At 42.0% G+C, this 17,159-nt stretch overlaps 1 protein-coding gene across 2 annotated transcripts; it reads right to left on the bottom strand.

Annotated features, from left to right (window-relative positions):
- Positions 1-755: 755 nt before the first annotated feature.
- On the bottom strand, positions 756-17,044 carry inpp5l (inositol polyphosphate-5-phosphatase L). Of its 2 annotated transcripts, none has more exons than XM_052068855.1 (16): positions 16,331-17,044; positions 13,019-13,060; positions 12,486-12,586; positions 12,134-12,221; positions 8,673-8,736; positions 8,159-8,262; positions 7,910-7,962; positions 5,365-5,484; positions 4,515-4,599; positions 4,337-4,429; positions 4,196-4,270; positions 3,860-3,933; positions 3,654-3,765; positions 3,209-3,277; positions 3,047-3,121; positions 756-1,924 (listed from the first exon to the last, which is right to left on the bottom strand). In XM_052068855.1, exons 1-15 carry the CDS (start codon positions 16,388-16,390, stop codon positions 3,080-3,082), a joined length of 1,182 nt encoding a protein of 393 aa, XP_051924815.1. In that variant the 5' UTR covers positions 16,391-17,044; the 3' UTR covers positions 756-1,924; positions 3,047-3,079. The 2 variants fall into 2 exon arrangements, with proteins under 2 accessions (XP_051924815.1, XP_051924814.1); XM_052068854.1 differs by having other exon boundaries at positions 3,053-3,121; positions 16,331-17,043.
- Between the last annotated feature and the right edge of the window lie 115 nt (positions 17,045-17,159).

Here is a 17,159-nt window from a genome sequence, read left to right as displayed (position 1 = left end):
CTCCCTCACCAACCCAGCTGACCAACGGTCGCTGTCACTGGAGGGCGTGACCCTGGAAAACGTTGATTCCTTCACATATCTCAGCTGCTCTGTGGTTCCGTCGGGGCAAGGAGAAGAAGTCGTGCATCGCATTGGGGCCGCCAGATCCGCCTTCGTGCGCCTACGCCGCCATCTGTGGGGTCGGCGCGAGATCTCGGCAGTGACAAAGGGGCGTGTCTACCAGGCGATCGTACGGCCCATCCTGCTTTATGGCTGTGAGACCTGGCCTATGAGTGGCTGACCAGCGCAAGCTGAAAGTCTTTGATAACGATTGCGTCCGCCGTATTCTCCGCCGCCGCCGATCGGACCGGGTCCCCACTGCTGACCTTCGTTGCTGCCTACACCATAGCCCCTTACCAGGGTGTCTCCTGCAACGCCGACTCCGTTTGGGCATGCGGCACGCCACCAGGAGGGCGAGTTGATCAGGGATGTTCTCCTTCCTGCTCCTTTGCCAGCCTGGCGCAAGCGGCGTGGTGGACAAGTCAAGACCTGGGCCACCACGATGAAAGAAGACCTCACGTATCTTTCCGGCCCCTTGGTGGTGGGTCTGAGACGGTGGAACCAGGACTGGCTGAAGCTGTCGGTTGACCTGGCACAGGATCGCCGCGCTTGGGCCGCCATGATCAGGGATGTCGCGTGCGCCAAGGAAGAAGCCGGTTCAACCCGCCCAGGGTGAAGGCCGTTGCAAACAAACAAACAAACAAACCTCCGAATGATAACGTTGATATTTTAATAGGAACAGTGGTTAAATTCTTAAGGTTGCTTCTTTGCAAGATGCAATACCTTACTTGGGATACGGCTATGTCGACTCTTAGCACAGACATGAAACATTTCAAGGACAGCTTAAAAGGATGAATTAAAGAGAGCAATTTGCTAAGTGTTGTACCTAATAAAGCACTTAGTATGCAGGGTTCATTGCCAACACCACCATCACTCCCCATGCTCATACCGAAATGCCATCACTTCATGTCATTTTAGGGACCATTTTCAGATGGATAAAAACAAATTCGCACATATACATTAATATGTAGTTACCATGACTGTTTTTCTTGATCATATTCAAAGATGTCCTGTTGAGTCAGGGGTCTTCACTCCTGTTCCATGAGGGCCGTCGTCCTTCCTGTTTCCCACCACTCCCTGCTGCAACAAACTTGATTCAAATGTGCAGGATCGTTCTCCAGCAGCTGCTGATTATCTGATCATTTGAACCAGGTGTGTTGCAGCAGGGAGAGATGGAAAAAATGGCTGGGCAGCGGCCCTCCAGGAACAGGATTGAAGACCCCGTACTTACGTTCAAGCAAATGCAATAGTTTTGCAATGGCAGAGGAAGAAATGAAAGGAAAACGCAGTTCCATGTTTCAACACCTGTTTGACAAATTTGAGCATCTGGAAGCTTTTTTCACATTTGAAACAGCAAAATTTGATAAATAACAAGTGCTGCATGCCTTTCAGTGAATTATATATAGTGTCTCCCTCCGTTATCCAACTCTGCCCCTCCCAAAAAAAAACATACAGTACATATCACAGCTGTCTGAAATTATTTTTGTGAAATGAAAAGAGAATAAAAACAACACATCAGTAAATAGCTAAAAGTATAAAAATCCAAAACAAATGCACAATTACAGTTGAAACCAAATCACGTTAAAACTGAAACCTTCTACGGTTCTGAACACACGGTAACAAAGTTGTCTGACTGAATAAGAATATACGGTATGTTGACAGATTCAGTGATGAAGTCCAAGCGTCTGTTGAGAACCACTTATGAGAAAAAAAAAAGGTTATGTGAAGGTCTTGAACTTGAAAGATCAGGATCGATAAGCATTCACTTGACCTTGGGTCAAGTTCTTTCTTTCATTCCTTCAATTTTCCGAGAATGTTGTTGCACCTTTATAGACACAAATAAATGCAGAAAAAAAGATTGTCCATGAGAAGTTACACTAAAAAAATATTAATGAACACAGAATGGGCATGTTCTTATTTTTCACTTTGTGTTGTAATATCTCGACTGGCATGTGAGAGGGAGGAATGAGTTGGGGGGGGGGGGGGGAGAAGCTAAGTTTCTTTTTATTTATTTATACCTTTTTATGTGCAGGCAAGTCCATTGAGAACAGATTCTCTCATTTGCAATTCTGACCTGGCAGCAGACAGCAAACTAATTTTAATTTATGTTATGAGAGCTTTTTCCCTTCCTCTCAAATTCCAAAAAACATGCTTGGCTAGCAAATGAAACACTCTAAATTGTCCTGAGGTGTGAGTGTGAGCGTGAATGGTTGTTTATGTGTGCTCTGCCATTGACTGGCGACCAGTTCAGGGTGGATGTACCTCGACCGCGACCCTCGTGAGGATAAGCGGATGAGAACATGGATGGATGGAGAGCTTCTTTCCAACTCCTCACATTTCAATTGTAGTTAGCAGTGATTCCCATCCATGTCTTTGTTTATCTATCTATCTTCTCGTATTGTAATCTTGGTGCGTGTGATTTATAAGCCAGTGTGCTCAGTAGTCCGAACTGTAAGGTACGTACTCTGCTTTACTTGACTTTCTAAAAGGACTTAAATCGTTTTATGAAGCCGCATATTCAAGCACTTGTCCTGGTTTGTCCTGACCAACCAAACAAATTTCAAACAGTGTTTTGTCCTTAATAGGGTTAATGTAAAAAAAACCAAAACCAAAAAAAAAAAGCCAATATTCTGTCGGCTGCAATGTATTTCTCCGGAGTTGGCCATCCAGAGAGAAATGTGGACCGACCTATCAGCGCACTCGGTGTTGTGGATCCAGATTGACAGCGGAGAGGATGTAAAAGACATCAGTGAAAGGTGCTGATGGCACATGGACACAAAGGAGAGCTGCTGTCCCGCTGGTACTTCATCTTAGTTCATACGGCAACACTGTGGGCTCCGTCTAGCTAATGCCTCTCTGGGGATATCCAACAAGATTGCTACTCTTACGCCGAGCGCTCCCCTCCCCGTCCTCTACGCATGCCACAACCACGACAATATGGACACACACTCACTGGTTTACCATTGAGAAGATCCCCAAGTCAATGCCCGTTTGTCTTCAGTGCGAAGAATAAGAAAACAGGCTGTTGAAGAGACACAATGACACGTTATCACATCCAAATGCCAGTCTGGTTGGTGGCTACAGCTTCCGTGTTTCAATCAAATGTTACCTTATGATCGCCCATACAAACATTAGGGCCCACTGTGTCATAAATAACACTCCTCTCGCCATCGGTGCCCTGGGAAGAGAAGGTAAGCGTCATTAATACTGCCAATGGGTCATTCAAACCAGGGGTAAACTGAGCTTCAGTTGACTGTAGTCCAGGTCAGGTGTTTGCTTTAGTTGAAAAATAATCATCTGCATCGATAAGTGGAATAAAACTCACTTTAGTGGGCTGTCCTATTATTGTATGACATTACAGAAGAAGGAAGGTTGAGCAGTTGTTAAAGATTTTGAAGGTCACTTTCATGAAATATATAATACATTACCTTTTTTAAAAATATATATCTTGCATCAACAAATATGCCATATTTTATAAAACTAAAACTAATACTAAAAATAAATAAATAAATAAATAGAACTAAAACCATATGAAGCAGCAGGTGGTGACTTACACTGTGGATAAGTTGTTGAGCAGTGTGTGACATCAGAATACGATCACACCATGCAGGACAGCGAGTGTTCATGTACTGCGTTGGTTTAGTGAATTCTTCACTGTAGGGGTAACTGGGAGAATGAGACATAGGCAGCCGCATCAAACACTTGGGTCTGTTCAAACAACTAGAGAGGTAAGACACTTGCAGTAAAATACAAATCTCACCTGGGTGGAAATTGGATTTCTTCTTCTCGAACAACGTCGTGGAAGGCTGCGACTTCTTTGTCATATTTTAGCAGCTGTAACGAAGAGGGGTTTGTCAATAAACATCCAAACTTTTTCTTCCGAGGGCCACATGCACTGACGTTCTTCAACGTTGATTTGTTAAATGTGCTAAATCCTATCTATAAAGCAATTATTCATACACACAAAGTTACTTGGTATTACTATTTTTAAAAATTGGCCTGTTATTGTCTGCGTCCTCTTAACTTTTGCCACAGGCTTTGAGCTGGCCTGTGACAGATCTAAGGAGCAACACACAAGTCTGGATGATGAGCTCACCGCTTTGCCGTTGTTTTCTCTGAACACCGCCTGATACAGGTAGGCAAAGAGCTTGTCCTCAATCAGCAGAAGTACCTGCCAATGAGAAAACAACATGAGCTATATGGCGAAAATAATTGTCAGGGAAGGCTTTTTAACCACCTGGCGATCAGCTTTCTCCTCACAAATGATTTTCTCCACTTCATTGCTGCTGTCCTTCTTTATGGTCTGGACTTCAGCTGAGGTAGACAGATGCTGCTCATATGCAAACACAAAGGTGTTGGTCAAATAGTGATGGCAATAGAGAGATACAAAGACAGCAGCATCGTTGGGAGCATACCTGGACTAGACTCTGAGTGTCTAAGCGGAAGTTAAAGTCTCCAAACAGGAAGAAAGGCATCGGCGTGTGGCAGTTGTCTGATATCCTGGGGGAAAAAAATTTGAAGATGCAAATCTTTGAGCTTGTTGTCTGGGGTCTCACAAAAGTCACACAAAACTTTGAACTATCATTAGTGAGAGGATAGAGGACAAAGAATATACACTGTAGGTCAGTGGTTCTAAACCTGGGTTCAATCGAACCCTCGGGGTTCGGCGAATCGGTCTCAGGGGTTCGACGGAGCCTTTGCCATGGAGGTTTAGACACACCCGTCAATTAGTTATGACACGCCCGCTTGGCCATCACTGGCTGCAGATAATCGCATTACATTGCTTGTCCAATCAGTGCTGTGGGAAATTTTGTTCGCTTTGTAGTCACAGTGTGACTGTCGTGATTGCATGTCATACAATTAAATATATATATATATTTATGCCATGTAATTTTAGTTATCTTTTTCAGTTTTTAATAAATGCATTTTTTGGTATATCTTGAATTTGTTTAAAAAAATTAAATAAATAAAAAAGGGCGAGGCATATACCGTATATTTATTTATTTTTCACTCGTAAAAGGGGTTGCTGAATGTGCATATTAATTGGTTGGATTCGATACCGCTAAGAAGGTTAAGAACCACTGCTCTAGGTACAGAAATTAAGCATTGGCACTTACATTCAAAGCAAAAATACATTAGCGTCACTTGTCCAAGTTTAGTTGAAGGACTGTTTTATGTGGTAATCCTCTTAATTAAACTTGACCAGGAAGTGTGCACTGTTGGCTGTTAGTCAGAAATGTGTTATGATGGAGCGGCAACTCGAACCTGTTGATGACGTGTCTGAGTGCATTTTTGCGATTGGCAGAGTAAATAGAAGGACTGGCGTTGCAGGCAATGAGGTTGGAGGCATCGTGAAACAGGTGGATGTTGACTAGGTCCAGTCCTCTGAGAAGACAACAAAAACAAAAACTCACACATGCGCAACAAGTCATTTGGAAGGAAAACAGCAAATGGTGGCGGAAAGAGATATTACTTCTATGTTAGGTGAAGTATGTGGATAGCATTTATGCCTCTCGGGCAAATATTCTGGATTTGAATGTTGGCTCCGACCTTTCCTTGTGGTGTTTCTTTTACATGTGATGTTACATGTTTTTGCCAGAGTTTTTCCAGGTTCCTCTCACATTCCAAAACATGCAAGACAGATGAATTGAAGACTAATTTTGGTGCATGTGGAAATACCGGCGTATCCTGATTGTCGTAGCTCAGGCCTCACTGTGCCTGTTTGGGAATTTGGCTGACCGATCTGCAATCTACTGGCAGTTCCAAAGTACATGTCCTTTGACATCCGCCTGGCACGGTACAAATTGACAGCTGAAAGTCGATCTAAACTTATGCCTCATCAGACCACGTCTAACCTTTGGCAGCCAGCCAGCCAATCTAATGTGATATTGGTGAATGTGAAAAAAAAAAAAGTTATGTCTTATGTCACAGATCCGATCGATGACATCATTAATATATTGCGCAGATTATGACATTCGGTCAATCAGGAAATGTGCATAAAAATGCAAAATATAGATGGATTTCGATCCACTTGATCAGATCTGTGCTAAATATAGTGCATGACACTATATACTATACTATTTGAACATGACAACAGCAAGCATCAACCCTCGAATCTACAAGAAGATGGCGCCCGAGTAGGCTCTTCAAGAGCATTGCTTTTTTGTTCTTTTTTAGTGTTTTTGTCTTTTGTTTTGTCACATGTTGTTTGTTGTTTCATCGTGTGGACCTGATATGGACTGTTTTCAGCGTTTTTTGGCCACGAAATTCGTCAAAGGAGAAGTATCTGTGCTTGGTGGTTGTGCCTTCTCGGCAGCACGCCTGTACAAGCAGATTTTGATTGGGAGGAATGTCGGCGCCATTGACTGTCGGTGCTGGACAGACCTGGGGCGCTTGTGTTTTTTGCGCCTGTAATGGGCAGCATTTTTCAAAACCCCGTTTTGTTCAGTGGATATGTCGGCGTTGTTGGACAGTCGGCATTGGTGCGGCTGGATGGATGGCTGCTGAAGTTGAGGATGAGGAGAGGAGCGTTGGCGCAGAGCGCCGATGCGTATTTGGAACCGAGAGTCGCCGCTTGGAATTGAAATGGATTTCCATGGGACAGGAGAAGTGAATCAATCTCTTTTTTCGTCAATGGATGCTACAGCTTCTTGTTGACTTTGAAACTTAGCGTGTAGCTGACGTGTGCACATTTTGAGCATGACGTCTCTGATCCACTGGTTAAAGGACACTTTGATTCTCTCCTCTTTCATCTCAAACTGCTTCAAACAACAAAGCGTGTGACAGAAAAGTGGTTAGGACTGCACGACTGTCTGTGTTTTATGTTATGTGTTTTTATTATTTTACTTTATGTTAACTGTTTTGTTAAGCGCTTTGTTACAGCTGTCGCTGTTGTGAAAGCGCTATATAAATCAGCATGTATTGTATTGTATTGTAATCATGGGCGAAATCAACTCATTGCATTCATTATTTTGAAAGACCAAAATAAAAATCAATCATTAAGAATGTCAGTCACCATTAGCTCCGCTTTACAGAGCCACAGTTGTTTGGCATATTCCAACAAATATACCGGTTATTATGAAACTGACAGCATAATAACACTGTGTTGGTGTTTGTTATTCTATGATGGATAAAGTTGTCAGAATTCTTCTTCAGTTGCACACAATTATTGTCTGCGCATAATCACCTGCCGGTGAAGCTTCACTTTGTGCGGCTGCCCTTGTTTCTTGTCGATGCTCCAAGCAATCGAGGCTGAGTCAAGTCATTAGCGTTTGGCTAACTTTGGATTCGCTAAAAACTAGCAGATATCAGTTCAAAGTCAAGTCATTAGCCTTTAGCTAAACTTGCTTCTGCAGAGACGCATTATGTCACCGCAGCCACCGGCCAAAGCGGCATTTTGTCAAATACAAATCGCAATTATCTACCAAGCATTTTTGCTCCTTTTCAAACTTTTGGGGGAGTGTGACCCATGATTTTTGTTTTTAAAATATCTGGAAGACTACATGTTCTGGCCATAATGACGTCACGTTCAGAGATTTGCGCGACAAAATACGAACAATCCGGAACAGTTGGCAGCTCTGGTAATTTAACTAAATTTTCCAGTGAGGTATAGTAGCTACAAGGTAATATAAGTGACACGTTCAGTCTGGTGCAGTGACACAATAATACATATATTGCTAAATGGATAGCTCTCTGACATTGTCAATCAAAATTGATTGTGATGATCTCTTGGATTTAAGATGATGTGGCCGGCAAGATTATGCAGAATTTGCATGAATCGGATGAGCAGGGATTAGTCCGATGTACATACCGGTCATGGATAATCCAGCGGGTTCTCAAGAAGCCCTTTCTGGACCACTTGAACTGCAAGAGTGACAAATTAGCAAGAGTCCGTAAACAGCAGCCAAACACATAATTATTGATCCTTTCACATAATTTATCTCATCTCCCTGTCAGAGCAGCCAGACACCCCCTTCTTCCCTAGTAGACTCATTTATCCAAACATCTCCCATTGGGACAGACATTACTCCCAGCCTAAAAAATACACACAAACACTCACATCAGGCCAGAAAGTCTTTGGGAATTTTTCTTTTTCCATGGTGGTGACCCCATCCAGCGAGCCCACATACTTGTCCAGTCCCGGCACCGCTTTAAAGTCCTTAACTGTGAGAGGCAAAGACCAAGAGGGAGGGACAGGCGGCTGTCATATAAAAAGAGTGAGGAAACATGCAAACAGTAATCAATAAACTGGTGTTAACCTCATCAGTACGGCATACGTGATGAGGGGGATCTATAAAGGAGCCATTAGACTGCGACTATCTGTTTGGGCCAAACAGCTAGTGGCAGCTCCATGATGTTTATGGTTCTTCCATAAGCTTTTTTGAGGAGCTTTTTCATGCCTAACGTGACTGGAATATGCAGGTGGAAAATGACTCCTTCAAAATTCCGGCACTTTGCAAATGTGCAATGGGGTGGGGGGAAGGGAGTTGGTCTCTAGCTATTTGTGGTTAATCTTAAAATGCACTTTTTCCTGCTAAAGAATTTGGCTAAGTCACAATCAAGATTGTTTTTACCACTGAAGTCATACTGCCGGATGTTCTTCAATGACTTGTGGATGAAATACATGCTGCCCAACGCCTACATGCAAAAGAACAACACAAGAAAGAGTGGAGTTATAATGACTGAAAATCAGCAATAAATTTATCCGTCAGACATACTGTAATATAAATTGACTTTAAAAAAATGCAGCACAGTGGCACCAGAACAGACAGTGTAAACATTCTTAGCATGCAAATGCAGTTTTTCCAGATGCAAATCATTTCAGAGGAGCAGGCACTGGGATGTAACTGCGCATATTTCGTTAAACATTGACAATAACTATTCCATTAATGCAATGAAAGGACTTACATCAGTTGCAACAAAGGATTCAAGTGTAAAGTTTGACACTGGTCCCAGTCTACCATTAGAACACATCCTCATCTTGATGCACCATATTCGTGTTTTTAATAGAAATTCTGTTCTTGAATGCATGTGTTGTGTGCTACTTGAATTTGCAATATGTGATACCAATGTAACATAATCTCAACTTAACTATAAATTACTCTGAATCATCATCGTCATATACTGTAGTGTTCGCTATTTGTCGTTTTCTGCAAAATAAAGTATATCGTTCATAGTTATATGAATACATGCATACTGCAGTTAAATTACACCAAACAGAGTACACATCTGTGATGTTGGTCCGGTTTTGGTTTGTGCATTTGCTTACCTCATGAAGTGACAGGTGACTGAGGTGATCATTGGCATATGATTGAAAGGTGGCAGGCTGTACACATTTCATGAAGGCAAACATAAACCTGAGCAGCACATATTCTTTCAATTCAGCAATGCTCGAACCTTACAAACTGCTAAAGCATTGACCCATAAACAAAAGGCAAAAAGTCACTGGAATGTGGTGACCAAAACAGCAGAAATCATCCCAAGCCGACAGCTGAGCAGATGAACTGAGATGTTTGTTTCGCCATTGTGCGAGGCTTGCACAATGACTGATACTGTAAGATTGTTTGTTACGCTGCCAAATACACCTACAACTTAATTCAGGAGACTTAGACCAGCCCCCCCCCCCCTGGAAGTCCACTTCAGCACCCAATCATCCCCAAATATGGTCCGACAATTTTTAATGTACTAACTGCCTGCTCCACTGATCTGATTAATCATGTCCCGCGAGATCAATAAAGACAGAAGATTAAAACAATCTAAAAGGTATTAAGAAGGGGGCTTTCTGCTGTCTGCCAACACGGCTCGGAGGGACTGGCGGCAAAAGAAAAATCAGCCATTGCGTGAAGGGCGTGACGGACCACTGTGCAAGACCCCCCTAGCTCCCAAAAGACATCATCACTCTTCTTTGCCAAAGTAATTCTCATTTAACAAAACAGAGGCGTCTGTGTGCTTTGCGTCAGTGAACAGCAATTCGGGAGCAACTTGTCCAAACTCATGACCGGAGCATGGACAGAAAAACAGTTGTTAAAAAAGCTATATACCAAGAACATTTGCATCAACCATTTTTGCCAATAGTTAAAGCCGACGCATGTCATTACATTAATCGTGTTGCGCAATAAGTTCTAAATTTGGCCTAGTTGAATTCTAATAGTGCAAGAAACTGCATGCATTTTGCTCCCTATACAATCAAGCACCTATCTTCATCCATCAGGTATGTGCACAGTTTAATAAAAAATATTGAATTACAAGTGATTTTTTTTATTTTTAATCAAAACACCATTTGTACTGAAAATGCCTGCAAGTCTGAGCCCACTTACTTTTGCAGCCTGAAAACCACCCCCACCCCCCCACCACCACATACACACCCTACACCCCAAACTCTCGCTCTCTCTCAGGCATGTAACTGATGATCTGCACCCAACGGGAAATAAATTGAAAATCAATACAGGTGGCACGAACTTAATGAGAATGAGGCTACACAGCATGGAAGAGCTGGCGACGCAAGATCTCTCTCAGGGCAATGAGTGGAGGGTGCAAACACTGGAGTGCAGGGGGAAACTTAGTCCCAGCTGCCACCGTGGCCCCACACTTTATTTATTGTGTACGAATGGGCTCGGATCAATAGTTTTAATCTGGACTTAAATGTATTGACTCAGTCCTGTCACCCGCACACCTGGCCATTGACTTTCTCCCTTTGACTCCTGGTGCCTCAGCCAACAAGCAAAGCCAGTGGCAACTGCTGTCAGATTTCAGGGCAAAGGGAGGCGTATCGGTTAATAGTTCAAGAAAGGCATTGCTACTTTCCAGTGAAGTGTGTGTGTGTGTGTGTGTGGGGGGGCGGGGGGGGGTCAGGGCTGGGACTTGCAATTGAGTGTAGTCAAAGGGTTTGAGCAATGTTCTCTTCAAATTGTTAAATAGATAAAAAGTAGGGCAAAGACCTGCATTCATGTCAAGTCAGCAGCTGAACAAATGAGTCTGTGGGTTCCAGGCTGCCCTGTGGTTCATACCGAGGATCTTAAATAAATAAACCTGGAAAAACACATTGCGACCAACTGCAGGTTGATTGACAGACAGTTTGAAATGATGAAGGCCATGGTGATATGACTCAAGCATTTCTTCTCCCTCTGCAAATATTAAACAATTGGGTTTGGGTGATCTTCAAGTGCCTACTTCATACTGCAGATATGCTCACATTGCCCATGTCAAAATCCACTTTTGCACTCCGCCTGAGACTGTCAGCACATGACAAGCACACTGCATTTAGAATGAATGAGAGGAGTCGCCTCCCTGTCGCAGATATTATCCACACCGGATCGAGCCCGCCTCCGGTGCAGAGTTACTCCTCTCATTCACCCCAAGGTCAAAAAGGTGAAGAACACCTGGCTTGCAGTGTATGCACCTACACAGAGACTATTTTAACAGAAAAGGACTGACTGCATGATGGTGATTACATGGGAATTCAAGGGATTTCATTTACAAACCTAAGCATAAAGAGCTGATGCGGCTCCAGATTGGATACACACACACACACACACACACAATTAGGGCACAAACAGCTCCCAAGACAGAAAATGCATCATTTTGATTGATGGATCGGCTTGATGCTCACCTGTTGCCTGTGTCTTAAAGTTTTCATTTAAGATTCATACTTGCATCTCTCTAGCATTTAGGGGTACCCATTGTAGTGTTCAATTGGAGTAAGGATCTTAAGGGCATCTTGGGGGGTGGGTATTCCACTGTAAAGGATTACTGGACCAAAACGTTTGACTACTCCTCATGTAATCATACAAAAATTAAAGATGAGGTCTTGACATGATTAAAATCAATGATATGAATGCATATGTCCTATTTATTAAATGTGACATATACACACTTGATAATATCGGCAAACAATCAAGGGTTCACTTTTACTGCACGTCACGACAGCTCCTGCACTTCATTTTTCTACCGAGGATGAGGGCTCCATCTAGAGGAATTTCCTGAGAACTACTGTACTGTCACACACAGCTTCCGTACGTTTTTCTTTCTTTCTCACCGTGAAACTCTCTTCTGCTTGAAACTGGTTGTCCACGTAAATGCAGCGCCTGTCAAAATCTTTTAGAGCTTCACAGGACTCAATGCTCCTGGAAAGAAACAGAGCAATTATGAACAAATGTGGCCAGTCTGCATTGCTTCATTAAAAGGTTTTGCAATGTTGGTTGGGAAAATTATTCACTTTGTCATGAGTAATTTACACTTTTGAGCAAACAAGTAGGAGAAAGTTTAATTGACTGAGAATGGAAAAACATTTGATGAAGCCGCCCATTTGGATGCAAGACAACGACGACCCCTTCTCTGTGATCGAAACAAACACAAACAGACGAGTTAGTCATGGCTCATTTCCCTACCAAAAGAATTCTTCTGCGTGGCCCATGTTGACCATGTAGTCTTTCCCTCCCACCTCCTGAAAGTGCAGGGCGATGAACTGTGGCTGGTAGGTGCGGATGGTCTGTTACACAGAGAGTAAAATGCTACAAATTACTTAAGAGTCAGGAGAGAGGAAAGAGAGGAATTTGTTTGTAACAGGAGGATCATTTTCCACAATGTGTCAGTCAGGTGGAAATTTTTGGTTACTTAGTTTACATACCAGGCCATGCGTTCATTTCTTATCAATGGTCAACAGTATCTGTTTTCCACAGTGCATGAAGCAGTCATGTATGTAGAGTGTGACCATGGCTTTCTGCAAGTAAATCAGCTTTGAGCTCAACTGAACAAACCCAGATTCCCACTGAGTACTTTGTAAGTAAAAGGAGACAAGATTAATCGATTGACATTTTTTGTTTGGTGACCATGGCTCAGTAAAGGTTAGGTTAGACATGAAATGAGAGTCATATGGAATGACGTGAACAGTCTACATGTGGGAGAGATCAGTCAAATTTACCTTGTATAACTCCTGCAGCCATTCGTTTTGTATTTCACCGACCTAAAACATGAGATGAGATGCAATACAATAATTAGAGTCAAATAGCTTATTGTCACGCAAACTTGGGGTAGCAGTTACACGTTTACAATACGATGAGACCCCGATTTGAGCCGTGTCAACAATAAGGTTTAGTTTTGATCAACACTGTCTGGAGATATTCAGATTGGATCTATCACTGTTTTATTTTACCAAGAGCCGTTCGCAAAATATTAGTAATGCTGTACAGCTTTACACCACTGCACTACAACCCCCAAAAATACAGTAGTTAGATTGATAGCTATCTAGGCAGTGTCAATCAAACCATGTTACAGATTACAGGCAGAAGCCAGGATTCGTCAAAAACTGCGTCGATCGGTGAATCCAATCAACGCCTCTAATGGCCGATTGATCACCTTTTGTACATAATTCATCTGGAAAGGGAGTAATATTTTACCCTAAAGGGTTTCTCTTGCATTACAATTATGGATCTCATGACATAACGCATAACCATGAGATATTGTGCAAGTACTCATAACAATGAGGCTGGTGGGTGGAGTTTGCAGTGGTGTTGAGCTAAATTGCAACATCCTGAAAGCGGCTTCATATTATATTTTGCCCCTCTCTGCAGTTTATTTGCCAGGGTCATGCACGTACCCTCACGACTCTATATCTGTTTCTGCAATGCCAAGCACAGCCAAATAGGGACGCCACGGGGATTGGCCGGGAAACAACTACTTCCATCCCACAACAGCTCAAAAAGGCACAAACACCCTGTTCCATCCAATGTTACCTGTGCAAGGTCTAGCAAAATACTAAATGACAGAAAACTCCACCCAAGCGCATGGTTAGACTGCACTTTGTACTAGACTTGCACTCGGCACGAAAATAAGGCCCAATTTTGACGTAAGAAATCTCACTGCACCATGAACAAACCATTCCAACTATCAAACATGGTGGTGGCAGCTTCTTGGTGTATGCTGCTTTTGTTCAGCAGAGACAGGGAAGAAGTTATGGCTGATGGGAAGATGGATGGAGCTAAATGCAGGGTTATTTCAGGGGAAAAAAACTGCCTGAGTCTGCAGAAGACCTGAGGCTATAATGGAGGTTTACCTTCTCACAAGACAATTATCTGAAACATAAAGCTCAATTTATACAATGAAATGGTTCAAAACTAAACATGTTAAGATAGCCAAGTCAAAGTCCAGACCTGAATTCAATTGAGAATCTTTGAAAATATTTTTAAAATGATGTTCACAAATGATCTCCATCGTATATGTGGCAAAAGGTCAAAAAGTTCAAGGAGTTCAAGTGTAGTTTAGTGGAGTAGTTTACTAGATTTTTTTGGAAAAAAAAGTAATTTGTTTATCCATTTTAAACACTTTTATTCATTTTTGGGGTCACAGGGTGCTGCAACCTATCCCAACTAGTTTCCGGTGAAAGGCAGACTCCCCCCTGAACTGGCTGCCAGTTAGTCAGAGGGTACTTACAAAGACAATCATTTACACACACATGCAGTGAGTGGGACCTGAACTCACCCTGTCTGCACACAAGTCAGGCGAGTGTACCACCTCACCATCAGTGACTGTAATAAATGTCACCTTTATTTAATTCAGCGATTCTTTGGCGTTCCACTAATCCCACAATTTGAAAATGACAACCATTAATTATTGAGGAAATACAGTACTTTGAAATCTGAGCTCCTTAAAGTTGTGAGTCTCATTTTTTGCTAACCATGTTTTATCAACCTCAGGATGTACTATCATTATAATGATGATGATGTTGACGAGCTATCAGATTTAACAACAAAACCATCAAACCGTGCCGATATCCTGAAAGCTGGAGGAATATTTTGGAGTGTTTGTTTATATGAATGGAAGCGGGTGGTATTCAACTAGAAAAGCTCGAATCCACCAGTAAAGATTATCATCTGTTTACATATCTCCCACAATGGGCTCTTCTGACATGTTTCCACTGGAGCTCAATCTGGCACCCGGAAACATGGGCCTGAGCCAAATTTCCATGAGCATAATCACTTGAATCACTTGACCTCACCTCAAACTTTGTCAGCTCAACCGGAACTAAAAGCTATTGAAAATATAGCTGGAAATATTAAAACCAAATTTCAAATGTGCTAAAACTGAAATACATTGAACTGCATGTTGTATTTACAATAGACTGCTAACCAATAGGTGCAAATAACTATTAGAAAAATAGGAAAACTCTTTTTACCAGGAACATACAGAACCTCACTTATACGCAGTAACTAAAGTATTGGGACACTTGACCATTACAATTAAAGGAAGCGAAATTTCAAGATAACAATGCTGATTTTTGCTTGATACTGTCTGAGTGATAGTCATTTAAGAATATTTGCATTATGTTTTAATCATACTGATAGGTAATAGTAATATGTTTGTCAGGCAGTGCAGAATGTACCCCACTTCTTATAAAATGTTTTTGATATTATTGTGCATTCGGGTTGTTTCGTTTAATCCCAAAAAATAAGAATTGCGCCTCCACACCGAGCATCCAAACTATCCACAAAAGGTGGAAGCATACAATTGTCCAAAATGTCTTGAAAAAAGTTCAGTGATTTGGATGTGCTTAGACTTTTAGCCATGTACAATACAATACATGCTGATTTATATAGCGTTTTCACAACAGCGGCAGCTGTAACAAAGCGCTTAACAAAACAGTTAACATAAAGTAAAATAATAAACACAACACATGCAGTTACATCAACGCTGTAGTCAGTTAATTAAATTTATTTACATCACTTGGTAGTTATTACATTTGCATCATAGTTTATAATAATTCACATTTAAAAAAGAATTTTGTTGGGAAATATGGTAAAACCCCCATGTTTGTGACTAAACTACATCTGGAACTTGACGTATTTCAGGTCCTGACGTATTAAACGTTCTCACTCACGCCAACCAGGTCAACATGTCACCAGCGACTTGATTATTACCACCCTGCTTCAAAAGATTAACTGAAATTAACCCTGTAGAGTCGAGTCTTAACTCTACCAAGTGGAACCTCATTACGAGGAAAAGTAAAAACAAAATTGGAACTGTAATGTAACGTAATGTAAAAACACCTTGGATGGGCGTAACACGTATAGGTGTGCGCGTGACAAAAAAATCGTGACGTAGAAAATAAATGGCGCCCATTCGAAGTACAGTTTGCTTTAGTTCTACGTAACATTGCCGACATTAATTAAAATCAATAATTTCGGCCTATTTTGTGTAGTTTTTTTAATTGTACATTGACAAGAGTCGGTTTACTTACATTGTCGAAGAGTGACCCGACATTTGCGGTGACAAGAAGCACCTCGGTGTGTGTCTCCATAGTCCAGACCAGTCACATAAAACACGCGCGCGCACACTCACTTGGCAACCTCTTTCACGATCAAGCCTATAAGGGACTTCCTCAGCAGCTTAGAAAGGCTTATTGTGAGAACCAGAGTAGTTAGCGCTTAAAATAAGCTATAATTGAAGTATAAAGGTCCTGAGCCGCTTTCTGGTCCAACTTGTTTGCTGACAACAGACTGTGGTCGTGGTCTCCGGTTGTCAAAAGCAGCAGAGGCACTCACTGCCATCATCGAGCGCAGCCAGAGCCACTCAAATATTCAGTATTCTTCTTGCGTAAATCTCCAAGTACCCCACAAGTAAGCTGACTAAGCCAAAGCTGTTTGTTAGGCTCAACCTGTTCCGACCACCTACCAGTACAAACAGTAAAATCAAGTACTGTTGCGTTATTCAATTGGCGCTCCGCCTATTGCGCTGGGCATCTTGAAGTCGTCTTACCGTCACCAAAGCAAATTTCAACGCAACACACCACACCGAACGACGTCAATGTTGACATTACGCGGTCGTCAATTACGTGACGTTCACGTGTTTTATTACAACGGGACAAAATGTATACAGTAATATCGAACATGTCTACGGTTTACAGTACTGAGTGATTTAAAAAATAACGGAAGAACTTGAACGCACCACTCACACAACCACAAACACACCACTGAACTGGGAAAAAAACAGGAAGTAGTCATTTTCTTTTACCAAAGAGATTTGAATGGAGCCTTCACCTCTACTTTCTTGTTTCCCCGTTTAAGTTA

This window comes from Hippocampus zosterae, chromosome 6 (genome assembly GCF_025434085.1).
Source record: "Hippocampus zosterae strain Florida chromosome 6, ASM2543408v3, whole genome shotgun sequence".
In the NCBI taxonomy this organism is placed as follows: Eukaryota; Metazoa; Chordata; class Actinopteri; order Syngnathiformes; family Syngnathidae; genus Hippocampus; species Hippocampus zosterae.
This window is presented reverse-complemented; position numbering and strand designations above follow the sequence as displayed.

Coding starts and splice junctions, on each gene's coding strand:
- inpp5l (XM_052068855.1), bottom strand. CDS start 16,390: ATGGAGACACACACCGAGGTGCTTCTTGTCACCGCAAATGTCGGGTCA. Junction 3,934..4,195: donor GAGAAAACAACGGCAAAGCG/GTGAGCTCATCA, acceptor TCTTCGTTACAG/CTGCTAAAATATGACAAAGA. Junction 3,278..3,653: donor CTCAACAACTTATCCACAGT/GTAAGTCACCAC, acceptor TTCTCTTCCCAG/GGCACCGATGGCGAGAGGAG.